Below are 27,986 nucleotides of genomic sequence, written 5' to 3'. Positions count from 1 at the left end.
TGAACGACTTTTGCAGATTATGTGAAGTAAATCTACGCATCTACGGTACAATTAGCGTCTACGTCACGGCTCTCAGCCCGCCCTCTGTTCGTTGATTGGCCTGGCTGTTTTCAGGCCGGTGGAAAACCGAAAGATAGGCTGCTATCTCAGACTGACTACAGGAGCGAAATGAAATTAGCGGAAGTAGGAAGTCTGACGTAGTCAGGCTAGTAAAAGGTATCACGCTGAAATGTTCTAATACCTTGTGTGTTCATTTTTGATAATTCCAATGTGTTCACATAGTATTTATTACACAAATGCATATTATAGTAGAATATTTCAGACGCTGGCGTGCGCTAAAAGCACAGGTTGGGCTTCCCACTGATGCCTCAGTCGCGAAGTTTCTACTCGACAGGTAAAGGAAAGTAGGCTTGTATGAGCCATGCCGACAGCAACTTGTAAACAGAGTGTGCACGAGGAGAACTAGGCTCGTGCACGCTCTCTCGTGCACACGTTTAATAGGCGTTCCCTCTCGGGAGCAGGTAGAGTGTTGCGCATGTGCATTTTTTCAAAAAGTGGAGAGGGCAGTTGATCAAATTATTTGCAGTGCGTGTAAATCTTTGAAACCCTTTATAGTCCCGTCATTTTATGAAAAAAGGTTGAACAAATTGCAACAGAAGCAAACTCAACTGATTTTGTATCCTCAATATGTCCTGACTTAGATATCACCATGTTGATTACTTACATCAAGACAAACCAAAAATGTATTACAAGTTTTTATTTTTATGTTTTTTTAACATGGACAAACGGTACATAGTCTAATTACGTATGTGCTAATTTGCATAAATACCACAACAGATCTAAACATTGGGTCTAGCCAGGTGAAAATGTCTTGTTGAATCTTCTTGACACATAACATAAACAGTAAAATACTTAACGTTAAGGTCTGAATGGAACCCATTTCGGCTACCCATGAGCATTAATACATAGAGGCAGGAAGAAGTACTTTAGAAACCAGCCTTTATTAATTATTATTGCAGACCCACGGACCCAGCCCCAAACCCAATCTCTTAAAAATTAATGAAGGCTGGTTTCTAAAGTACTTCTTCCTGCCTCTATGTATTAATGTAAATTAGCACATACGTAATTAGATTATGCACCGTTTGTCCATGTTAACAAACAATTAAAAAAAACTTGTAATAATTTTTTTGTCTGTCTTGATGTAAGTAATCAACTCAGTAATTTTCATGGTGATATCTAAAGGTTAAAATTGTACCCTATTCACATAAGAAAAAGAATGAATAGGCGTATGAATAGGCTATATTTGGGTCTTTTTCGAAACTTTCCCCTAATGGGATTCTTCTGGGCTTTTTTTTCCCCTCCTTACTCAGGACATATTGAGGATGCAAAATCAGTTGAGTTTGCTTCTGTTGCAATTTGTTCAAGGTTGACCCCCATTTTGGCTTAAAATGACTGGACTATTATTTTTCTTTGTGCATTTCGAACGTTTTGCTTGCGAATGATGAAAGGTCCTTTTCTATTGGTCACCCTGGATCGAAATGACATGTCGACCACGCCCACTATGTTTTCCCACTGCTGCCGTGCAGTGTGTCTGAGAGAGAAGAGCAGCGACCTTGTAACATGTCGAGCAACAGGTTGTTTACTGAGTTAGATAACTGATTTAATATCATAAACTCAGTGACAAGTGAACTGAATTATTCTCTTCTTATGCTCTCCTATTTAAATACTTGACGTTGGCTAAACCAGTGAAGTTACTGTTAGCTGCTGGTTTTTAGGCGTAATGTCATGTGCACGATCTGTCTGTTATCAAAACTGCATGTCTCTAGAGCACCAAAAGGTAAATAGCGTACCTTTAAGTAAAGAAATAACAGTGATTATATTTTGTGATCAATGATCTGAATGTTATGTATTTGTTACATCAGCTGATTTTGGGATGTTTGGAAATATAAACCGATATTTCCTACTGACACACTACAGCAAAAGATCAAAATAACTGGCTTAAAACCAATTTTTGTATACTATTGGTGGTTCTGGCTGCTAGCTATGCTGTTGTGTTGGCTAATAAAATCTATTCAGCGACAACGTCAAGTATTTAAATAGGAGAGCATAAGAAGAGAATAATTCGGTTCACTTGTCACTGAGTTTATGATATTAAATCAGTTATTTAACTCAGTAAACGACCTGTTGCTTGACATGTTACAAGTTTGCTAGCTCTTCTCTCTCAGACACACTGAGCGGCTGCAGCGGGAAACGTAGTGGGCGTGCTCAACGTGTCATTTCGATCCAGGGTGACCAATAGAAAAGGGCCTTTCATCCTGGTTGATAAAGACCGCCCACTGAGACACGGCTTCATTCGCAAGCAAAACTTTTCCATTCGCAAGCAAAACTTTTCAACTCGCAAGCAAAACTTTTCAACTCGCAAGCAAAAGATTTAGACCCGCAAAATAGACCCAGAAAAGAGAGCAAAATGTGTGCGTTTGTGATGAACAAGTGTTTGAAATGCACAAAGAAAAACTAAAAGTTTTCATAGATGTACATGCACTGCAAATAATTGTATCAACTTGTTATTTTTGAGCCTTAAGACTTTTTTGCAATCTTTTATTTTATTTATTACATTACAAAATAATCAGTTTTACTCTCAAACACAGTACGTTTGATTGAATAAAAAAGGAACGGAGGAAACTCCATAAACCATAAAGCAACGACAGGAAAAATACAAAGGATAAGATTTAAAAAGAAACAGTGTTCATTTTTCCAAATATTCATAGTAGCTCTGAAGTTGCTACTTTTCACGAAGATATAAAAAAAATGAGTGTAAATATTGGGTAGTTGTTGAATTCGGTACACACGTCATTGCCATTTTGGTGAAGATCCTTTTGGGAAGCCGTCTTCAACGTTCACTCTAATGTCCAGCGGCAGCGTGCCAAGGTGGGTTCTTTTCAGCACAATATGTGGAGTAGCTGTTTTTTCCTTTTATTCCTAGATGCCAAGCGGTTTCCAAAGGTCCAATCCTTTGCGGCGGTCCTGGTCAATTTACTGACGTTTGCGTTTCGCCCATCCAGTAACGAAGGGCGAAAGAAAAATCCCTCTCTCCTACGCACGTTAATAGAGAGGGCGCACGTGTAATTCGCCACTGGTTCCTATTTTCCAATGTGATGTTATAATGGGGTTTTTAAATTTATGAGTAAAATGAAGCCTGTGGTAAACATAACTTGACAAAAACGTTTTGTTGTACAATGTAAATTACACAGACACCCCAAGCTGCCATACGTAGTCGAAAAAGGAACATAACTCCTCCAAAATTGTCGCTATTGGTGCGTGTAATTTATGTTGTAGAACAAAACTTCAATGTATAGTGAATTTGTTTATCACAGGGTTTACTTTACTCATTCATTAAAATTTTTTGAAGGAACCAGCTACGAATTCGAAGTCATATCTGTGCCACTCTATACGGAGTGTCCACACTGCTCTGCGTTCCAATTAAGAGTATCCATGGATCTTTTTGAAGGAAGTAGGACGATCGCTTGTGTCTTGGAGGTGGATGCGGAGGATGACGAGGAGGATGCAATCCTCCCACACGTCCATGGACTCGGACCTTCTAAAGAACGTACAGGAGATCAGCCGCCGAACTCCCAAGCGACCAGGTTTTCGTAGGTTGGCACAACATAGAGCTGCCCTTTGAATCGTCACCGGCAAATCACCTCCACCCCAATTTGAGCGACTTTATCTTCGGCCCGTCCTCCACCTTCAGGCGGCGAGCTGCCGAGTATCCGTTTGCACGGCTATCCTCTGCGGAAGTTGGGGCGCACCTGCGGTCAAATGCACCGCCTTGTGCGTTTCTCAGAGATGCTAAATCAGAGTAAGAGAAGATAATAGAAGATAATGCAGCTCCTGCGTGAACAGCCCCGGCCTCTCCTGTTCCACAGGGACCACCTGTCACGGGCACATGTGGAGAGTAATTTTCTGGGCCTTGGTCATGAGATTTTAAAGTGAAGGTTAAAGGTTTGCCTTTGAGGGCGACGGGGACTGTTTGTAATGCAACAGCTGCGTCAGTGTGTTGTACGCACAATGGGAAACGGAGCCCACGGGTGCATTGTTCTCTTTGTTCTGTTGCAGATTTGTAATGTTTTGTGCAGGAATGAGAGCAAAGCCTTTGGTGGCACAAAGGTACATGTCGTCGCAATTTGTTTGGGTGTCATGTGGCGACTGACAGAAACACCATAGGTCAACACCTACATGCATACAGGTTTACGGAAGGCGCGAGGTCTCTGAACACTTTGGATTGTGGAATGTGTTATAGTTTTGTTAAGGGCTGTTTTATTCCTGGGCATATTTAGTGGACATCCTGTTTTGTCTGTTCATAACTTAGGTGTGCTGTTTGCTGTGGATTGCATGAGACTAGCTGTCAAAGGTACTCCAGCATTTGCGGTGAAGGTGAGGGAGCCTCTGCCCGTGAAGCGGTGGATTTACTGACTTGGGTTCACAGCCACTTTTCTTTTAGCGGAAGAAGAGCGGCTTCATAGTTTGCGCCTCGTCAGTGCATTGGCTGTCCTCACTATGTGGACAGAACAAAGGCATTTAATGAGGAGTTTTTGTGTGGTGGGTTTAGGACTTGTTCTACCAGAGGTACACTACGGCTACCTCACGGTTCACGATATATTTGTGGCTGTGAGTTGCGCTTGGCTTCTTGTTTTTGTGTGATTTCTCATTGGTGCATTATGTTCTGAGTGTTTATGAAAGAAAACCATGACAGTGGCACTTAGTTGGTTGACATGCAAGCTTTGGACAGCATATGTGCAATCCAGGAGCTGTGTATATCCCAGCTCTGCACTTAATCTGAGTCCAATTTGAAATGATTATGACATTGAGATGATGTTTGTAGTTAGAAAGTGATCTTAAACATTGGTTATTGATGAATGTAGATATTTGATTATTCTGGGTATCCCATACTTTCCAGAGTCAAAAGCCCCGCGTTACGTGGATCTCACGAACACAAATTTGCCAGTCTGATCTTGGTCAGAGGGTGTAGAGTTAGCCAATACCTCTTTAGTCAGTTGCCCAGTGCTCACTTGTACAAAAAAAGTGTAGTTTATTTAGCCATTTCTGTACAACTTGCTGTACAACAACTGAAGTCAGCGACAGACAGAAAAGAAAAGGTCTTCAGATGACGTGCCTACCGCTCCCCTTTGGTTTGGGCTATCCTGGACACAGATCTGCAGTAGCATCAGCCTCCTCATAAGCTACTGGTCATAATGATTTCCAAATGTATTTGACAGGTAAAAATGTGTCATGCCAATTACACAATTAAACAATTAGAAGGCAACAGAAAACTAATAAATACATTTGTGCAATTGCTCAAAGATGACTCTTAAGAGTAAGAAATGCATACCTGACAGAGACACACAGTGGTGTGTGTGAGTTTTGTGAGTGCATAAATGGCTGTTGTGCACCTTCCCTTAAATACCCAGACCAGAACAAAAGGGTTGTAAATATTTGACTACACAAGCACCTGGTTTTGGGGAGAGGAGAGGATTGTCATATCTTGGAGAATTCTCCGAAGGTTTCAGTCTGTGTTATTATACCAGTGACTGCAAAGAAATTGAGACCATTTTAGCAGTCGCAGTTTTAAGAGACATTTAAAATGATAGCAAACAATAGATGGACAAGATATGTTATATGTGGTATATAGACATTGTTAGTGGATTTTCTGTGACTTGAATCAGGGGGAAGGGAGGGGGGAAGCATAGATAAGCAAGAAGACAAGTTTGTGCAAGGTGGTGTCCTCCAGTCTTTTTTCTGAGGAGATCTCTCCAGATTAGTGAGTTTGATCTTAACTTTGTAGTTTACAGAAAAAGCAAGTCTTCTATGTATGAATGAATGAATGAATGAATGAATGCCTTGATTGATTTATTAGGGGGGAGGGGGGTGTGAGTCCTGTGAATTGGTGGTGATTGGTGTGTTAAGCAGCTGGAGATGATGATGTTGTATTTAGTTAGGAATGTGTGCTGGAATGATGAAGAGAACAGTGTGTTGTGTATATGGAATAGAAATCCAGTTCCTGGAGGATCCCAAACCTGAAGAGTGTAGCTCCAAGCCTTGCGAAACACAGAGAAGCAGCAAGTGATGAATGTATCTTTGTGGGTGTGAAATTGGATCCTGCAGAGAAAGCAAGCAAAGAGCTGGCAGAGGAGTTGCAGGTGCAGTCAGTGTGCAAAGGCAGTAGAAATGCAGGCAAAGAATGAGAGAAGTACCTTCCTTGCCCCGTGTCCCCTGGTGGAGTCCCTCGGTGGAGTCGCGCAGGTCGAGTCGCTTGTCTTTACACGAGCCGGTCTTCACACGACGGCTGCCGCTTCCGCTGCCGCTACAGCTTCACTGACTACTTATGTACCTCACACCCCATCAGCTGCATCACAATCTGATCTTCAATCAACCAACCACGCGCTTTAGGCAAAGTCACCTGACGCTCGACTCACCAGTTACTCGTTACACGTTAATAACCGTGGAAACCACACGCTGCTGCTCCACCTCCTCGTTACCCACCACCAATCGCAACAGATACTGTGTGTTCCAGGTCAAATATCATTCTTGACCCACTGTTCATACACTCATTTTTGTGTGCTTTCTCTCAAAAGCACAGATGGGCACTGTTTTATTCATGTCCCCCTTTAACACCTCTGTACTCTGTGTTTGGATGTTGACCACCAAACACACTATACTAACCGTGTCATTGTGCTGTACTGATTTCTTTCATATCACCTCAAATACAATAAATATCTACTTATTATAATCAAGCCACTTGGCTCCCTTTATCCAATGTGCTCTAAACAACCTTATGTATGGGGGGGGTTTGGTGTACATTAAACAAACTCTCACAAGGATGATGACAATGATTATACCACATCATCCTGTTACATACACAACCACTCATTCAGCAGTAGTTGAAAGCTGGAGCACACCTCCAAGGGGCCTCAAGATCATTGAGGTACTCTCATTTTCAAAGTCTGACTTCCACACCTGAAAAACACGTTATTAATGAAAACCATCAAAACCCAGAGTGGTTCTACAAACTTTATGGATGGATGCTCAGCCAGGGGTGGAAACAAACAATCACACACACATTTTTTTACTACAAACACACACACTCACTCACTCACTCACTCACTCTCAGTATCTTTGTTTCTGTGCAGTTGGACCATCAGCAGTACAGCGTCTGGACAGCTCCACTGTGAGGACCTACTCTTGCTGAGAGAACATCAAAACTTCAAGCTGTGAGTGACTCCCATACACTCAAAACAACCAACATGTCATTGCCCCTCTCCTCTGCTATCTGCAAAATAAATCACTCATTAAATCATTATACCCAATGAGTAACGCTTCATGAATTGCGTTCACATCAACAATCGATCCACTGAAGTGACAAGAGTGCACCGGCATCTGTGTTGACGCAATTCAAACACGCTGGCCTTTATGATCGCACCGACCGTGTCTGCAGGCAAACAGCCGTGACGTTACACTCTTATTACGTGTGACTACAACTTCAGCCGATAAAGCTTGACGCAAACACTAAACAGTTTCTGATGTTAACAGGACACTTCAGAGCATTCTGAAAGAGCAGTCAGACCTCCTTAAGGATTCCAATCAACTCTTTGGAAACACTTAGAAGACCGCTCCCAACAAGCGGAACAAACACCTTTTCAAGGTTGCTTGCTCTAAATACATGGCTGCAAAAAACATGCAACATGACAGGACCGAAATTCGAGCTTTTCTTCAGTCAAAGACAGTTGTTTAAATCAGATAGCCTTCACCCAAACAAACTTTGTGCAAGAGTGCTAAAGGACAATATCTACTTCTCCCCACCCGCCACTCCCCTCAACCCACAAACACACCTGGTGAGAGTTTGAATGACCGCAGGACTTCGCATCAGCGCCTGAATGTGAATGCAGTTGACGTATCCCACAAGAACAATGAAAACACCAAGCGGCCACAACAACCGCTGCTCAAAGACACGTTCCCACCTTAGTCCTGCCCACAAACTTTACTTCAGAGAGACTGTGACCAGCTATTACTTCTCCAAGATTCTCCTCCTCCCACGCTTACATTCCGCAAAAACTCATAATGGGAAATGTTACATAATAAGTACTGTCTTGTTCTGTGGGTAAGCGCATTACTTATCACAGTTCAAAATCCACCGACTGCCTCTCCGTCCTACGGCTGACTGTCGTCGAGCTCCTTTCTCTCATCGTTTACTCACCCTCGTGTCGTGTTCCTCAAAACTGTTTGTGTTCCTCAATCGAAACGACCGCTTGTGTTCACGTAAAACGTTACTTTGATGTTTCTTTCAGAGTCGTACCTTCAAGTTGGCCCGAACAAACGATTCTGACGAGTCACACTGCCAAGAGAACAACGGAAGCCTGCGGAGGACGGGGCGAGGAGGGTATGGTGAAGGCCCGCCGACCTCCCCCGTCCCGCTCCTCCGCGACCCGGCCGTCCGCCGCGGATGCCGACGCGCTCTCGCCCTTTCTGTCTTCTTCTACGCCACGCGCCTCCTTCGGCTTGAGTACTGTGTATTTCTTCTACAGGGGATGTGTAAGTTCAACTGTAAATCACTATAAATAAAGCTCTTTTATATATGGAAATACATAAACAAATATAAAGAAATATATATATACATACACATGTCTATGTATAAAAAGATAAACCACACATTCAGACTTTGTGCGCATTGCGTCTTTTAACGTCGAGGTTTTGAACGCTGCTGCTGTTACGCCTTTTCCCCCGACACCCGAGAGACGCTTTTCATTCCGTTCTTCGTGCGTTTTGAGGAACGTCGCGGTTTGCCGATCGAAAGCCCCTCGCCCAAAAACAATACGTACCAGTCCGAGTCTACGTGGCGCTCATTTTTTGCTCTTACCCCGATGGAGCGCCGTATACGTGTGATCAAAAGGGACAGGTCTGACCCAAACCCTTCAAAAACACACATCTAACTGGATTTTGTTCTGAAACTAAAAATATTTACACGTCAAACTAAATAATAAGCGTAAACTCAAATAACAGACGTACAAAACCTAAAAGTGACTCCCGAAACACCCTCGACGCTCACCCTCACCCCCGCGAATGGCTACGTTACTTTCGGGAGCCTACGTTTTTACATTTTCCGCAAGAACGTCGTTAATTGGATATATTTAACTCTCGTGTTGACTTTAAAGCGTACGCTCGCACGTGTTATTGTTTGGTTTGGTTAGAAACAATGTAAAACACGTATAGTTCGTGATCAAATTTCCCGTCGCGACCGCTCGCCCGCCGACCTTTGATCGGCCGGCCTCGTCTCGACAGTGTCCCGCGGCCTCTCGTTAGGGGAAATCTCCAAAAGACAGGCTTAGCTCGTAGTGATCGTACACTTACTTGCTGTGACTTACTTTGGTGTAAAAAATGTTTCCAACTCTTGTTTGTGTTCAAAATGCAGGGAACACCTCTTGTACAGCCCTCCACTTCCTGTCTTTGAGTTATTTCTGACACTTCGACAGTTTGTACATCCCTGTTTTGCACGCACAGAGAATCGTTTTATTTTGTGTCCATTTTTTTATTTATTACTGATTGTATCTTGGTCAAAACTATGTGGTGATCAAAGAACTTTTAATTGTCAATAAAAGTACACTCAAATAGGTTTTCTTTATAACAATCGTTGTCGGAAATCTTTTTACAGTGCATTTCTTCAAACTGATACTACACTGGTACACTGATTGATCCATTCATTTTTTTATAGTGCAGTGTGTGTGTGGTGCAGGGTGAATCTCACAAAAACTGTCCAGCTTATATTTTACCAATCAAAAGGAGGATAACAATATTTCACTTCATGAAAATGGAGCCAACTTTTAGGACAACTAAAACTTGTTTTTGTACATTACAATAGAAAAACATTTCTTCACATAAAATAAATCTAACTTCTTATTGTTTCTCTTTTCTCCTGATATTGGGGTGAAATAAATATAAGCCGGACGTATTTTTGTAACATTCACCTATTCAAACTTATCTAAACTATTTGATTGGTGTTAATTTGGTCCAACTAATACAAAACCTTAAACAAATACAACTTATCTTATCAACAAGCATTAATGAAATACTTCTTTCTTTTTTTTTTGTTACAATTTAGTAACACATTGTTATAAAAAAAATGATGGCATAGCAAGGAGTACATTCTATTGGGAACCACGTTCCTCTATTGCAAATAAATCTCACATCTTAGAGAGGAAGGTGTGTGTGTGTGTGTGTCCGTCCATATCTGATGGTAAATTATTTACCAGGTTCTTTTACAGTTTCTCTCAGCATCTTTTCAATGTCCTTAAAGACCTCAGGATCCTCTATGGTGGGACTGATCTATAAATTTCACATTACAAACATCCAAATTAGAAAGCTCTGCAGTCCCGTAATATTTTCACTGAACAAGAGCATTTGCAGCTGTCCACCAACTTAATAACAGTTATCGTGTCAACAAAATACCTTAAAAGGCTTGTCGTTCACCAGGTTAGCGAGAGACGATCGTGGAATTTTTCCCGAGCGGGTTTTGGGTAGAGCTTTGACAAAGACAACCTTCCTGAGAGCCGCAACCGGCCCGATGGTGTCCCTCACCAATTTCACCATCTCGTTCACCAGCACTTCTTCACTCTTCTGACACCCTACAAACAAACACAAACACACACACACACACACACACACACACACAAATATACATCCAATAAAGTGTATTCTTTTATATTCTTTTTTATTTATATATATATATATATATATATATATATATATATATATATTCTTCATTTCTCACCATTCCCGAGCACACACAAAGCCAGAGGCACATGTCCCTTCAGGGGGTCCTCCAGCCCCACCACAGCACAGTCCACCACGGCAGGGTGCAGCAGGACAGACTGAGGGACACACGCGGACACACACAATATATGGTTTGTTAGTATGCCAACAACAAAGGTGCTTGTGGTTGTTGTTATTTGTGTCGTGAGTGAGACCTCTTCGAGGGCGCCGGTGGACAGCCTGTGACCCGCCACGTTGATGACGTCGTCGGACCGAGACATGACGTACAAGAAGCCCTCCTCGTCCACAAACCCTGCGTCCATGGTGTCATAGTAACCCTAGGAAGGAGTACAATAAAAATACTTTGATACAAAAACTACTACTTGAAGATATTTTTTAATACTAACGCACATTCGTGACTGGTATACGTAATATTTCTTTGAGCTGCTGGATGGCGCTGCACCCCATAAAAGCAGACATCACAACATGTCAGCTCAATCCAATTTGCTTATTTCTACAATAGTTATTTCATAACATGCCAGTGATGTCTATTAAAGTATAAACACCCATATACAAAGACATTTTTCCAAGTATACCACAACAGTGGAATATGAAGCCTACTCATAAAGCCTTGAAATTCTATTTCAGTAAGTTTTGTAATTATAATGCAATGAATGTACGCTACGTGCTTGCTTATTCTCAGGCCGCAGTGTACTTCTGTCAGGTTCTTATATTCAGTACCAACAAAAACATACACTTCTAGTTACATGAAATTGTAAATGTAAACTTGTAAATAAAATGCCTAATATACCACCTTAAAAACATTACTTCTACCGACATTGTCGGTTCATTTCTCTTGCTCTAGGACTTCCTAATACTCACAATGTAGTGTGCGTGTCATATGGATCACATTTGTGTCACATTTTGGGCCTTTTTAAAGCCTCAAGTTTCAGTTCCAGTTCATTGTAACTAATTACATAGCAGTACTTCGTTCAAAATACATCAAACGATCAAAACATCTTTTACACCTTTTGTTACGATCAGCGTGTGGATTGAATGCAGCCAGCCGCAGCTGAGATGTAATGATCAAAAGCGCACGCTGAGCGCCGTCCTGTGATGAGATTATGACTGTCCTGCCTGATTATTTTCAAAAGAAATGGATACAGACATCCTAATCAAACTGCGCGTTCACGGACCTCCTGCTGACACGTACCTGGAAGACGCTTGTCGGAATCGTTAATCGGATAGCTAGGCGACTTCCTAAAGTTGGGTACGCAGCTTTCATATTACGAGCACTCATAAAACCAATCGCTGGACTCCAACCTTCTCAGATCCTGATTGAGGCACAAAGTATCAATTGACATTCATTAGATATTCTGTCTATGACAAAATTCACTATTTCATATTTTACACATACAAATTCAAATCACAAAGGCACAAACCACACTTATTTGATTATCTTCTTAATTTCTTCATTATTAGGTTATGGTGTGCGCCAGATAAACCTTCCCCTAATCCGCATATAAAAACGTAAACTGTGACTGGTCGCTTTGCATGTCAGTCCCTTACTACCTGTCTGAATGGGTCTGTCTGAATTTTGCCCACAATAACTGGACCAGACGTAACTGCAAGTCCAAAGTCTGCCTGTGCTGGTGATACAAAATGCTCCTTTCAAACTACTTCACAAAAAATGAAGGAAGATCCCTGGACTGGAAGGAAGACACTTGCATGCGTGTCACAGTAGAGCAGATGGTGAATATATGCGTGTATACAGCTGAATGCTTACAGGGAACTTGGTGAAGTACAGCTTCTTAAACAGCGTCTGATTCTGCCAGAGACTGAGAGCCGCCCCGGGAGGCAGAGGAAGCCTGACGAGAGAAGAAAAAGACATGTTTTCACAAGAACAAAAACAATGTCAAGATGTGACTTTGCTTCAAGGAATAGGATGTTTTCAACCTTTCAGGGTCAGAAAATGCTTTCAAGTATAAATATGAATGACAATATTCAGAGGAACAAAAAATTGGGGGGAAAAAGGAGTTAAAAATCAGAGTATTAACAGCAAACACAGATCTGCTCAGCCTCATGTTGTTCCAAACCTGTATGACTTGCATTCTTCTGCAGAGCGTAAAATATGATATTTTGAGAAATGTTTTGGTGGTATTCAATAACCAAACTGTTTGGTTACCAAAGTACGTGTGTGTGTTTCACTAAATAAAGTCATAATTTGTTTTAATGATTTACATTTTATATTATATAGAACATTTCACTATACATTCTATTTTTTTTACTAATTCCTCGTTTTGTTTTATGTAACCCTTGATGGTATCAAAATACTTAAAAAAAAAAAAAAAAAAAAAGAGGTATGTGCAACTCCTGAAAGTGTTTATGTATCGTCTTGTTTTATAAGACACAATTTCCTTTTAATCCGAGCTTCTATCCGTCAGGCTTTCAAACAAACACGCTCTTGATTAACATCAAATCTACCGGAGAACAAAAATGACAACAACACAGACAAGTACAAGATTAGTTCCCTCTGTGGCGGGCGAGGACAGACGCGTCGCCAGGCTTAGACGTGGGTTGCACCTGAAGAAGGCCTGAAAGGACGCACAAAATGCTCAGAAAAAGCAGACGGTGTGAGACGAGACCCCATTAGTCATTCCGCTCAGGCTCGGCCTTAATGTCCCTCGCACAAAGACTGAGATTTTAAAGTCAGATCTGTGATGAAAAGATTCTCTTCAGCTTTGGCTTTGTGTCAGTAAATCTTTTATTGTGTAGGGAAGATGAGTGGACATTGAAGTGGAAAGCACAGAAAAGGAGAGTTATTTTTGAAGATCAAACAAAGGGGTTGGCTGTCATCTTAAGGACACGGCGGAGGCCTGGATGGCTATTGGACCTGTCAAAATATGACTGGCTGTCTACAACAGGGGGAGAGTTCAGTAGAGGGAGAACAGAGTAGTGTCCATTCGGTCACATCGTTGTAAAGATACTCGTATTGATCTTTTATTCTTATTATTGTGTATTTCATACAGTTTAATTAATGAAGAAGCTCTGAAATCAGCATTGTTTAGTGAGATCAGAGATCACAATTCTGAACACATTTCACAGGTTTCTACATGGCCTTTTGATCTAAAGGTGTTCACTTTTGACGTTTAAACATTTGAAATGAGTTCAATATAAACATAAATTGTACTGTAACTATTTATACCAACAAAAAAGAGTAGGCGAAGGAAAAATCACCCCAGGATGCACCTCATGAAGTTGTGTCGAGTGTCCTTTTGCTTCTGCAACTGCATTTGGAATATTCTACAGTGTGATTTACAGTTTATACAGTACCTGTCAAAACCTGGGAAACATAAAAAAAAAATGTTTTGAAAAAAGTCAATGTTTTGAACATTCGAAAATGTTTCGTTTAAAGTCCGTTTCACTCGTAGTTGGAACTGAATGAGCACGAGACTAAACGAGGCAAGGAGCCGGAGATACGACTAACATAAAAAAGTAAAACACAAAACAAAACGGAGAGAAGAAGAGACGAGACTCATACAAGGACAAAAAGGCTAAGCGTTCGGATCGTGTTGTCCGTAACATTTAAAGTGTGAAACGAACACACCTCTAGGCGTATGCAAACCAATAAGAACCGTTTTCCTTTGGCGGGAACGTTTTTATGACCCATTGTTCGGGCAGACCTCTGAATCATGTAATTTGATTGGATGTTTAACACACGAATCTTTTAGATGCTTATAATCCTAATGCGTCGTGAAGTTAACAAAATGTGATGTGAATTAACAAATGGGGAATGAAAACTGGAGTTTATAGAGACCAAACATGCCACACACATATAATTTGTATAAACCATAGTATGTAAACAGGTCTAAAACATTAATCCGAGAGTTTACAAGAACACAAAGGGCCAAACCACATAGCAGGAAAATCATTAGAGGAGAAATTTAGATGCATGTTTAGATATATTTCTCAAGTGGGTATATCTATATAGAATATATAGGATTAACATAGTTTATGTAAAATCCTCAAAAGAAAGGATTCCTTTTGGGGTCGTAAAACTCTTATCGGTCTAAAATGCGGTCCGGTAACAGGACCGCGTTCTGTTAGGGATACATTCTTTAAAATAGGCAAACTACACACTAGGGAATCACACTATGTCAATATAAAGGAATAACATTCATGCATGCAGGGATATACCTTTCAGAATTATTTATATTCTGTGTTAGATACAAAGGAGTTTGTGTGTGTGTGTGTGTGTGTGTGTGTGTGTGTGTGTGTGTGTGTGTGTGTGTGTGTGTGTGTGTGTGTGTGTGTGCATGGGTGACATCTAGAGGTCTCCTGGCCACCTGGATTCCTGCTTGCAGAGAGAGAGGGAAGAATCGATAACAGTCTCTTTGAACTGCAAGCGAGGAGCTTGGCGATGGTTCTGCCAAACTTCATTCGGCAACAAAAGTGTCAAAAAGGGCAATTTGATTCAGACTTTTCGGCGCTAAGCTGTAATTTACATTTATGAGGTTAAATGGTTAAAAGCTTTTTCTGAATCTTAAAATGACAAGTCACCGTGAGATTGTCCATACGCTACAAAAATATAATCATTACGATTTAAAAAATAACTGGCTTCTATTTTAATATATTTTAAAATGTCATTTATTCCTGTGATGCAAAGCTGAATTTTCCATCTGAAAGCAATGGCTTGGCAATTTCGTTTTAAAGAGGGAATGATGAACTGATTAATTGTGAATTAAAACAGAGTATGGCTATTAGAAAAAAAGTCCATTTTAATTTCAAGTGCACGCTTTTGAGGAGTAACGCATCTTGATGCTCCATGACGTTTGTATCGTGATGCAATGCCCTGTGGCCTCACGTTAAGTGCATATGCTCCAAACACACTGAGATCTATCTGATCCTACTGCCATTCCCTTCTGTCCCCTTCCTACTGTTTCGATCGATGAAAGCAAAACAATGAAAGGATTAAAATAACTCACTTTACCACAATATTTCCCAGAGTCCTTGGTTTCACCTGTTGCATATCATCATCAATCACTGTCACTATGAGACAAAGATAAAGAAAGTGCTTTGGTCATTTATTGAATTATCTAGCTATTGCAACCTCAAACGTCAATCAAAAGGAGCTCTGAGACATAATCGCTCATCGATCGACAACAAAGAGTTTGTAATAAACAAATGATCAGCCTCACACATGTCACGTGAAGAGTGCCACAGAACAATGTAAAGGGATCTCACCGTCGTATCCAGGCACGGCTTTACCGGCCGTACCGGCAGGGGGAGCGAGTGAGCAGCCCAGACCCACGCAGGACGCAGTGATGGAGGAGCCGCTTTCTACAACAGAGACAGATGAAAGCTGCATAAGCAGGTCATTCAGAAGGAGGCACTCATCACAAACATAAGCTCATTAACATATATGTCTACCGATATTTGCACATCAATGACTTTTCATCGCTCAGTAACTTTGAAGGGGTCTTGTTGCTCATTTCCCATGCAAAGAGGTTAACTAATCAGAAGAAAGGGCATTAACCTATCTATAGAAATCTTAAAGGTACAGTGACGCGTTTAATTCTAAAGGTCAGAGAGAGGGTAGACAATAGTGATGCAAAATTACATTCAGACTGTTGCATATTGTAACATGTAACACCAGCACTTGTAACATGTTTAATCTGCGTTTGTCAGGTCGTGGAATGTCTGAGTTTGAAAAGACCCTTGCTGAGCTAGCTGCCATTTAAGTCGTCATGAAATGTAAATTCTATTTATTCATCTTTTAATAGCAATAATAATAATAATCACATTTATAAATGCATCTTAATGTGAAAAATTCAGTTGTTATTGTTCACTAAAACTGTAACTATTACAAATAGTTTTCAGTCATTGAAATGCAGCTGAAATTAAATAAAATATCAAATAAAAGTTACAGATAAAAAAACTTTAATTAAAAAAAAAATCATTAATAAATGAAGTTTTATAATGATTAAAACTGAAATAAAAATAAAGCTAAATAGAAATATTACATGAAGCTAATTCAAAATATTCATAAAACAGTATACGTTTTATATCGGTGACTACCCGTGCTGGTTCAAAAATGAGTTACAGGATTAAATTACTGTGGAAATGCCATGAAAAAGGTCCATCAACTACAAGATCGCATTCATATCCGCCTCCATCCAATCAGCAACTGTTGGATTAAAACAACTCCGCACCCTACTTTCTTTCCGTAATTAGTTTCCTCGGATGTACGTCACTTCAGCAGTTACCTCAAATTACACATCCAGAAGCACAGACACTTCAAGGAAACTCCATCAGGTGTGTTTCTGCCACAGTAATGCAAGAACGTATAGTAAGTATGTACTGTAAAACAGGACAGCACATTCACATTGCACTGACCCAGCGTACATATCTGCGTTTGTGTACCTGCATAAATTACGTGTCTGGCTTATAAATAAACATCACAAAAGTTAAAAATGTTTCATAATCAGTAGACGACAGAGCAAAGCATTCACAAATGGAACACAGACTTGTTCGTCATCTGTCTCGGAGCCAGATGCTACAGGAGAGCTGTGAACAGCATGAGAGAGAGAGAGAGAGAGAGTGATGAAGAGTGAGAGAAACTGGTAAAAATAGGGAGGCAGAGAGTGAGGCAGAAACTGTTGGCATCGCAGCGTGTGGCAACACGAGTCTGTCTGGCACCGCTGACATATGTGAGTAATGCAGAAAGCTCAAACACTTTTCACAGGTGACGCACAGTGTGTAGAAACACACACACAGAGAGCAGAAAAGTCTGCTATTTCTGAAATTAGGATGTAGGTCATTTAGTAATTGGATTAACACACAACAATTTCATTCCAAACTAGTACAATTTTCTTGAAGAAAAGTTTGAAGAATGTGCCTGTCCCTCTTTTCCCTGCGATTATAATGCACTGGAGCTTTTAAGTGTCAAAACAGCTGCAAAATCATCTTAACAATTATGCTGCATTCAAATATATCTACTTTACTACTTTTTACACAAAAAAGCAGGTGAAAAAAACACTGTAAAATGAATAGTAATGTCCAAATGTCGCTCGTGTCGCAGGAAATCGCCCACTCTCGTGTCGCTTTGTCGCTTGTAGTGCAAATGCACCTTAATTCGACGCTGGTTCCCTCAAGATTTACTAAGTAAGTAAGTAACTAGATAAAACAGTTTGGGGTGTGAGTTTACATTGAAGAACAAAACATCAAAGTATCGTAAAGTTATGTTTACAACAGGCTTTATTTGACTCATAAATTGAAAAACCCCATATAAAACCTGTCATCCTTGCACCACTCTATAGACCTCTTTTCAGTTAGTAAACATGGTGACGTTTTTTGTGGGCGGAGCTTAGGTGGAGGCAGAACGATTCCCCTGGCCGCTTCACTAACGCTAGTTTGCGAGTTTTGTTAGCTTGTTTTTTAACAATGACTGGAAAAAATCAGATTTTAAGGTCACTCACTGTCCAGGACCGCGATTGTTATTTTGCAAAAGTTCATTTTAACGGACATAACCAGATTGGCCGACCCGTACACGCTCACTCAATGGATGGACGATCTGACAGGATTAACGTTAACACTACCTCGGTTGAGTGCCCTGACATCTACCTGATAGAGAAACCAAGCATAAAGAGAAACTGAGGGCATATAAATCTTTAGATGCCTATAACTATGTGCTGAATGGTCACACGTACAAGACTTGTGTTGTGTGGTACGATCCGTAGACGACCATGTAAAGAGTGACATTACAGTGCAATTTTAATGATGTGAATATTTTCTAGAAATAAAAATTCCAGATACAGCAAATTCATTTTTTAACTATGTATTTGATTACTCTTTCTTACCAGGTTCTTCAAAAAGTCATCACAATCAAACACAACAATGTAGGCTATACAATCATAGATGATTCACAAATAATCCCAATAGTTTTGAAAACATTATGCGATAAAATTTTAGCCCCTTTGGCGCACTCGTTAGTTATTTCGGTAATTCAACGTAAACTTTATACTTACGTTTTTTTAAGTTACGTTTTTTGTTTAATATTTATAATTTATTTTATTTTACCTTTATTTCAATCAATAAAAAAATACTTTTTAACAGCTTACGTTTTAGTTAACAAAAAAACACAGACTCTTAAGTAATTACCACATAATAAACACAAGTATATAACATTTAATTTCAACATTATTTTATTAATTAAAATAAATAAAAAATTCATTATGATTACACAATATATTGCTACCATGTTGGTTATTGTAGATATTGGAGTATAATTTGTTTTATTTACATTACATTTACATTATTTACATTTATTAATGCAAAAGTGGCTGTCCCTCTGGTGCACTAGGCGTCCGAATTTCATATTGGTTCATCCCTATAAAAGTCTCATAAATGTGAGACTCGTGCACTACACCCTAAATCATTCCATAGCTTTGTGTTACCAACATACATTTCTTATACATTTTTTTCTCTTGTGCTCCATTGTTAGTCAAGTCAAATCATGCGGAATCCTTTTAAAGGTACGGTATAAAATACAACATGTTTAGTTGTAAGGTTCAGAAATAGGATGGAAAACTACAACATATGTTTTGGGTGCAAAAAACTTGAACATTTTAAAATCTAATCAAAGAAAAGGAGTGAGCAGGTGTGCTTAACCGAGTTTTGGTCAAAACGCTAATTAAATGAGAGTCTTTTGACACTAAAATTGCTAATTTGTTCATTCTTAAGTTCATGTCCTGCCATCACCGGTTATTGCCAGCCACCTGCCGTCAGGTAAAGTTAATTTAGCGGACTGATAAACTTCACCAGAGTCAAAAAGCGACAGACTGTGCCGAAGTCCAGCTCAAAAGACAGGCGCCAACGCTCACGGCCACGTTAAGGTCGTTTGCAAAGCCAGCAGTCATTGACACATACTCCCAACTGGAAACATACCAGTTGCCCGGCAACAGCGGTGACATCAGCAGCCCTCATCACCAAAGCCCCCCACCTCTTCACAGCAGGAATTGCGTCTTAAAATAGCACACAGATTATTATCAGGTCTCAAAAGCGGCAGCCTTTCTTTCATTTTCTCTGTGTGCTAGATGAGTGTTGCCGCTGAGAATAATAATTAAACAACACATTTACATGCGTGTGTGCGAGTGTGTTTGAGATTGCAAACACACACTGTCTGACTTAAGCAACACGCTCCAAGAGGCTGTGCTATATTTTCAATATAGCCACTAAAAAGCATATTTATATACTATTATAGTATGTATTCATATTTTCAATTCAATTTGAATAGTATCCCCTTTTTACCAGTATTAATCTTTAAAAACACTTATACTTTAATAATGTTAAATGAAATCTTTACCCAATTCCAAAACAATTATCCATTTTTCATACTGTACACAATAATGCTGTGATGCCTACATTCTCTTGTTGCATTTAAAATGACGGATTTTTAGTAGAGATGCACCGAAACCAATACCAGTATAGGTATCGGACCGATACTGCGCTCGTGTATTCATACTCAATGCTCTGATACCAATAACCGATACCAAGCAGCGTGCATGTGCAGTAGTGCTTGTGACAAAGAAACACCGACAACGGAGCAAACAGAGAGCAGAATGGATATATCAGAGAAGGATGTCTGTGAAGCAAAGGTATCGAATGAATAGAATGTTGAACAAATGAAATATTTACGTCTATATATCTGGTGTGCGAAACACGCAGAGTGGAGCGGCGCAGCGGCACAGACGCCCGAGCTTGTCGAGCGCATTCCACAGACATAACTGGAAAGTTTGTAGTTTGGTCAGATATCACAATAGCAAAGAAGGTAAAACAAGGCACATATTACTAATGTTAACTAACGGTAAAGAGAGAGAGAGAGAGAGAGAGAGAGAGAGAGAGAGACACACTTGCATGCTCTTAATTGTTGATCACTCACTCAGCACACATGGGTCATTTGGAATAAACTAAATCATACATGCAAGTAAAAACTTAAACTGTTACATGATTTATGTATAAAAAGTAGTTCCCAACATTATTACAGGACAAGAAGTTTACTGTGTGCAAACATCTCATGGACTTGAACACTAAATTGAATTCTCTTTCACGTCTTCTTGCGCTTGAACTGACAAATTCACACAAAATTATGTAAAAACACCAGTCTTGGCTGGTATCCTAAACATAGTAGGTAATGCCTTAAGTGAATGTAAACAGTTGAGAAATAAAATGCATGTGTAACCGTGCGTTTTTTTGGATCTGTGCATTCGCGCTTAAAGGGACAGCAGCTTAATAACCCCGCTGCTGTTTTTAATCAAAGGACAAAAAATATAGTGAAGACTATCCAGTGTTATATTACATTTGATAACTTTATTCAAATTCTGTACCTGAAAACCTGTAAAACAGCAGTTTATTTCATTTGCATCTTTGTTCTATTGAATTTATTTGTGCTATTTGAAATTGGATTGTTTGTTCTTATTTTATTACTGACTGTTTACTTGCCTTCAATAATGTTTTAAATTTACATTAATTAGGCTAGTTTTTGCTGTAGTATCAAAATAGTAATAGAGAATTGTGATATTTCACTGGTATGTAAACATTTCAACCGCTGACCCAATCCTTAGCCCTGAGCCCTGCTAGAGCAGCTCTAAATAGGCGCTGTGCTATTAAAGGGGTGGTATAATGCCCTTTTCACAAGATGTAAAATACGTATTTGATGTCTGTGGTGTATGTGAGGTTTTAGCTCGAAATACCCCACAGATATTTTTATATAGCATGTTAAAATTGTCCTTTTTTGAGGGTGAGCAAAAATGCACCGTCTTTGTGTCTGTCCCTTTAAATGCAAATGAGCTGCTGCTCCCGGCACAAAGGGCGGAGCTTCAACAGCTTGTGTCCTTTTACCTCACACAGACATGCACTGAAAATGTCAAAAACTTTTAGCCTCTTATGTAGGGCTGTCACGGTGAAGGATTTTCCCTTGTGGTAATTCTGAGTGGCTCAATAGCGCAATATGTGGTATTATCGCCATTTATTTATTTATTTATTTATTTTGATTTATTTATATGTATTTGTTGCTATATAAATAAGTGTCACGATGCGGTCAGCATGCACAAAAACGACCTCATTTTCAGTAGCCAATGTAACTGAAACTAAAAAGCGTCTCCGCGCATTGAAAGGCTGTCACTCAACACGCAGTTACATTGTTACGGCAATGGACTGTCTTTGAGTGAGTCATTAAACCGATCATTCAACGAAGACGTTCAAAAACGCTGATTCATTAAAAGATAGTAATGAAACAAAGTGTTAATTATTTTTTAACTTTGAGCTCCACTTTTCAAGGCTCAGCTGACCAGCAATGCGTCGCATGGGTAACGCTGAAGCTGATGCACGGGATTCACTTAATAGAGACCAATGGCAGTGATTCAATGCGTGACTTGCTGATTTTTTTTTTTTTTTACGGCTTCCTTGCACTGTGGAATGCTGACCAGCATGACGCATGACCAACTGACGCCATTTATGGCAAATACCCTTAAGCATGAAAATAACTGAAGGAATGATATATTTGCTAAAAAATTAAACCAATGAATATGATTCAGATTTAATTTAATTTTTTCTCTACCTAATATACAAGTATCTACAGGTATCGTTATCGGCAAGTACCAAAAATGAAAGTATCGGTACCAGCCTCGTTCTGGAAAAAGTGGTATCAGAGCATCCCTAATTTTTTGTGTTTAACTTTTAATCTATTTAGACAAAACAGTAAACCATGTTAATAATGTCTATTTGAAATATAATTAACACCTTCTCATATTGGCCAGAATAGCAATTGGCCTTTATGGGTGCACAATTATCAAAATAGTTGATAGCAGCGGCACTAATTTTGACCAATCAGCATTCAGAATACATGTTATAATAACTTCTGTATTCATCCTTAAGATAAAGCATGCAAGTGTGTGTGTGTGTGTGAGAGAGAGAGAGAGAGAAAGAGAAAGAGAGAGAGGGACTGTCACAGCAGCTTGACTTCTGATATTGCAATCCACGCATGAGCCTGGGGAACTTTGAGCTAGTAATGACATAGATAACAAAGGTTCAAATCACTTCCACTTTATTTCAGAAAAGCTATCACACCAGCGCAACCAAACTGCTGTTACACTACACCTCATCAGCTCTTCTAATCAAATCTCGCTCTGTGCCACTGAACGATTCAAACACACCGTGGCGTTTGTGTGTTTGCATGCCGAATTGGAGACGTGCCTGTTATTTCAAGATGTGTAATAATACGACTCGTCTCGTGGCGATGCATAAACGTGCTTTTAATCATGAATTGGATGGAGAGAGGGTGAAATTATAAATGGAGGACAGGACACACACAAACAGTGAAGACAGAATCATTCATCACATCAATTACTTTAGCCTCTTTGAACCTGCGCTCACACACAAACACAGACGTACGGATTCATCGTTGTTCCCGTTCATGCATTAAGATCTGACACTGGTTTTAAATTTGTGCTGTCGAATGACAAACAAAGAGTTTACAAGTACCGACTAGAAATATGGATGTGAGAGCGAGGGGAGAGGCGATTCGGTTCATTTTGTACAAATACTCGGTCAAGCTCGGCACCTGTTTATTTCACTGAGATATTTATGAGCTGAATGTTTTGCGGCCAGTATAGAACGAGGAGGTAACCCAATTCATTATGTATGTGATGGCTTATGCATCATGCTGGCAATAGGGGTTATGAATATCAAACGAAGTGTACTGTTTTTCAGACAATCCATTTCAGGCTTGCCAGAGAAATAAGGGTGATTTTAAGGTCAGGAACTTGCAACGTGAATAAACAAACAACAGAAAGTTGCACCTTTAGCCATCTGCCACTTATTTTAGTGAAGCGTACAGAAAGAGTTGTATGAATCTGTTTTATACTGTTTTCAGTTATTTCTTTTTAACTAAGGCAGGGGTGTCCAATCCTGTCCAATACAAAAACATGCTTATTTTTGAATACGGTGCCACTCAAACTGCAATCAAACGAGTATTTGATCTGCTTAAATCAGAATTTTTTTTGGCTCATAGTCTGCTGAGAGGAATCACATTGTGCCAACAACTGATATCAATACCAGCTGATTTTCAACAGCTGAGGATCATCCTTTATCTTAGGATTTGTTCAGACATTTTTTTGGCATACTTGAAAGAAATAAATGAAGAAAATAAAACTCTATGAAATCCTGGTTTGAATTCAAATAAAGTAAATTTGGATGAAATTACAACACAAGTCATGATTGACATAATGTACCGTCCTCTCTTTCCACAATGACAGCTCACAGTGGTTACGAATAACGTTTCATGGTGTTGTGCTGATGCTTAAGTTATTACTATGGCAACTGATGTAGTGAACAATCAGTCCTAAAGACTAAATCTGATAAAACAGATCTGAATGACTGTGAACAATGCCTTAAAAGACAAGATGGCATTATGAAACATGCAATAGGAAATTACAGCAGACATGAAATAGTGTAGCAGTGACTCACCAGTTTGCCACCAGTGATCCAGCACTGGGACTCCAAAACTCCTCTTGGCCCATTCGAGGGTCTCTGTGTCACAGCGCTCTCCGGCTACAAACAAGTTCCTCAGCCTACAGAAAAAAGAAAAAAAAAACAGCTCTTAGAAAGTCTGTTAACTTTTTTTGCAGAAAACAAATGTGTGAAGAGCAAGAATGCAGGACTGTATTAAATATTTACTGAACTAATTTTTGGAGTAAAGAAACAAGAAGAACTGACAAGCAGTGATTGGATGAAGCACAGCGGGTGTAAAGGTGAGGACTCACTGTTCCTGTCATCAACGCTCAAACAAGGATTGAATTAAACCATGCTGAGGGTGGTCACATACATCACACAATCCTTTCATCTCCTCAAGTCTACAGTAAACTACACCTGATGCCGAAGGGACGCTCACTAAGGAGCGAAGGACAGTACATTTTTCATCCAAAACCCACATGGTTTTTCGAGTTTATTAAAAATATGGAAGATTTATACTAGTGCACAATCACATTCTAAAGACTTATTTTATGTCACATTATTAACATTGTTGATGTTTGTAATAGTATTTGCAGCATTTGGGGGCAAAACTCTTGACACATCTTACCCCAAAGCTTATGATATAACTACTGTTTTGAGTGAAATGCTTAACGGCTGTTCTTTAGCCAAATAATTTACCTGGTTTTATAAACTAGCAATTTCACCAACGAGTACTGATATATATATATATATATATATATATATATTATATATTAAGACCTGAATAAATGAGCTTTGCCACAAAATTAATTTCACCTGCCACAGAAAATGTACTTTGACATGCAAAAAAATATCTGTTCACTAGATAAAAGGACAACACATCACCGTTTCTTACCCCACTCTCCCCTATATGATCCCCCTTCAGAACTGCTTCTCTTTGAGTCAGTGTTTATGATCAAGTAACCATAATAAAGCTAAATTCTTTTCACTGTTTCACTCCAGGGTCAAACAATGCAGAAACTATTCAATTACTTGGAGTCAAGGTTACATACAGTATGTGTGATCTGCATTACAAGAAGCTGGAGTCTGTTGGTGGGGCCAAAACATGATACACCTTCTCCCCGCACCCCCCAATCCCAATGTCATTGCAGTTATGCGTATGGTGTGAAACAAGCCTTATGTGATCATTAAAATGGCCCATTATGCATTTTTTTTTATATTATCTTTCATATATTGTGATATAATTTGAATATGAAAGTGAATATGTTTGAAAATATGAAAGTTTCAAAGATCAAAGTGCACGATAAATTAAGTTATTGTCTCCCAAAACAAAGAATCGATTCTGAACTGCCTGAAAGGAGTCGTCAGCAATTCCAGTCTTCCTGCACGAACCTATGTAGCTTTGTAATACATTTTAAATAATGCCAGCCTATGGTCTTTGGCCTATGGCTGCCTGTGAACAGCGTGTACTTTGACCCGCCCTCAAACACTGTAGTTGTAGCTGAGATTGGAACACTTTGTGCTGTCGACATTTCAAGGAGACGCTGTTTTCTGTGCTACAAAAGCAATTCCACTTTGCGCTGTAAGCGGTAGACCAATCACAACAGACTGGGCCGACTGACCAATCAGAGCGGAGCAGCCTCAGAAAGGAGGGGTTTAGAGAGACTGAATCTTTTATCGAACTGTTGCAGACACTGTGAGAAAAGAGGTAATGCTGCAATGTATATTTATGAGAAAATTAAAGTGTTTTTTGAACATGGATGCATGTAAACATTGTAGTAGATCTCCAAAACAAAATGAGGAACCTTTAAAATACCATAATATGGGCACTTTAATGAAATAAAAACAATTAATGAGTGCCATTGCAACTTACTGTAACGAAAAAAGCTCACGACAACATGGAAATGACGCACTGATGTATATCAAGACAGGATCATTCACTAGTATGTAAAAAACTGGAACTAGGCTGGAAAAACTGGAAGAGAGGGCAACTCTCTGAGAGAACAAAGGAAATTAACATTTAAACTCACTCCTGTGCACTATCGAGACACAAGTCTCACCTCAGAATCATCCTAATTTACATTTTTTTCCCTCTTCCCCCATCCCTTCTCCCTCATGCTCAGATCACCAAAACTCACCCAAGAATCTATATGGTCTAATGTGAATAATTATCATACAGTATTACACATGTTTGGTAACATTTGAAATGTCTCAGTGCAACTGGTACAAAGGTCTCATTCCCAAATAAGTAAAACAAAAGGTAATAAGGTTTTTAAGAGTTTAGAGATAAATTGCACACAAAGGAGTGTGCACTTCCAGGCAAATGGCATCCTGCTCTCAAAGGTGTAAACTCTGAATGCAAATTCTCATTGTTAGCAAATGTTTCCATGTAAATCAACTTCTACACCCAGTAAGTCTGGGACGGTGAGTAATGTAAATTCCCACCGTGAACTCATGTTTACATGCGAAAAGAAGTTTCTGTCTATATAATGAAATGCAACAAGAGGCTCAGCGCGATTTGTAGTCTCTCAGCATCATGTATTTCCTAATGTCAAGGTTTGCATCTCTCTTTATTCCAGAGCATTTGATGTTTTTTATCTATTATCTTTGAACTGATTATGAAATTGGCATGATACATTTACCTGACATAATAAATTGTAAACATTTGATTTTATTCTAACGGACTTTGCCACGAGGAGAGATAGTAACACGCAAAAACCTTCACCTGCTGACCGGATGCCTCCACTGGGCCGATCGAGTCGGGCTTACAACTATATTGTGTAAAAGTGTGTAAGTAGGCGAAAAGATTACACTACAACTTGTGCAATAAAGGTACCGTTTGCAACAGTATTCATGTTTACAAATCCATGGATGAAATAGATTCAGGAATCCATCTGAACAAATCTATCACAGCGACCTCCGGCAGGTGTGGGTTAACATCAGCCTTATGATCTTGGCGAGAAGGCAGATCTTGATCTTACAGCTTCACTGTAGATTCTCTGAGCTGGAAAATTCTATTGAGTCGAGTCATGCCCTCTGGCATGCATTTAAACCCACGCTGAAGGCCGCAGGTTACAGCGCCGACACGAGAGACACACTCCTGGACTGAGAGCCTGTGCTTTTGTGTAAAGTCACGCATTGCGTGGCTCTTTTTGGTCGAGCTGAATTGCCCTTCCTTACATTTCCTCTTTGCGTTTGTTTTTCTTTCTTGTATCATTTAAGTAAAAAAATTAAAGTGGCTTATATATTCATTAAGGGTCATTTTAAAGAAACATAGCATAATAATAACTGACAGAGCCAGAGCCACATAAAGCTAGTCTAAATGTATATAATGGCCATGTGTTTGTAAGCCCGACTAAAGGTCCAGTGGCGGTCTCCAATAATACGGGGAAGGTTTTTGTGCGTTACTGTCTTTACCGTCTTAAAGGTTTTAATGATATCTGAGCATCATTAAAAGTAGGGATGTCCCGATCCGATCCACGGCATCGGTATCGTGCCGATACTGCCCCAAAACGCTAGATCGGATATCGGAGGGGAGAAAAAAAAATAATCCGATACCTATGATCCGATACCCATTAGGGGTGGAATGCTGAACGTACGTTCGGTGCATGGATTTACACAGAGAATACACGGTATAAAAATAAATAAAACTCGCGTGCACATTATTTAATGCAATA

At 39.6% G+C, this 27,986-nt stretch overlaps 2 protein-coding genes across 4 annotated transcripts in view; one reads left to right on the top strand and one right to left on the bottom strand.

The window, feature by feature from the left end:
* Positions 1-10,137, top strand: part of ppfia2 (PTPRF interacting protein alpha 2) — a 214,742-nt gene extending 204,605 nt beyond the window's left edge. For all 3 annotated transcript variants that reach the window (XM_084408382.1, XM_084408383.1, XM_084408384.1), the window contains 2 exons: positions 7,188-7,268; positions 8,343-10,137. In XM_084408382.1, the coding sequence (XP_084264508.1) occupies positions 7,188-7,246 (59 nt within the window). In that variant the 3' untranslated portion in view covers positions 7,247-7,268; positions 8,343-10,137. The remainder of the gene's footprint in view (positions 1-7,187; positions 7,269-8,342) is intronic.
* Positions 10,138-10,280: 143 nt separating this feature from the next.
* Positions 10,281-27,986, bottom strand: part of acss3 (acyl-CoA synthetase short chain family member 3) — a 34,277-nt gene continuing 16,571 nt past the window's right edge. Inside the window, exons 9-16 of the mRNA XM_084408385.1 lie at positions 24,325-24,428; positions 16,045-16,140; positions 15,786-15,849; positions 12,587-12,668; positions 11,016-11,138; positions 10,820-10,919; positions 10,498-10,673; positions 10,281-10,374 (exon numbers count right to left, since the gene is read on the bottom strand). Coding sequence (XP_084264511.1) covers positions 10,291-10,374; positions 10,498-10,673; positions 10,820-10,919; positions 11,016-11,138; positions 12,587-12,668; positions 15,786-15,849; positions 16,045-16,140; positions 24,325-24,428 — 829 coding nt within the window. The 3' untranslated portion in view covers positions 10,281-10,290. The remainder of the gene's footprint in view (positions 10,375-10,497; positions 10,674-10,819; positions 10,920-11,015; positions 11,139-12,586; positions 12,669-15,785; positions 15,850-16,044; positions 16,141-24,324; positions 24,429-27,986) is intronic.

Source organism: Rutilus rutilus (assembly GCF_951802725.1).
Source record: "Rutilus rutilus genome assembly, chromosome: 4".
NCBI classification, from domain to species: Eukaryota; Metazoa; Chordata; class Actinopteri; order Cypriniformes; family Leuciscidae; genus Rutilus; species Rutilus rutilus.
The sequence above is the reverse complement of the archived record's forward strand: the minus strand, read 5'-3'. Positions and strand labels throughout refer to the sequence as shown.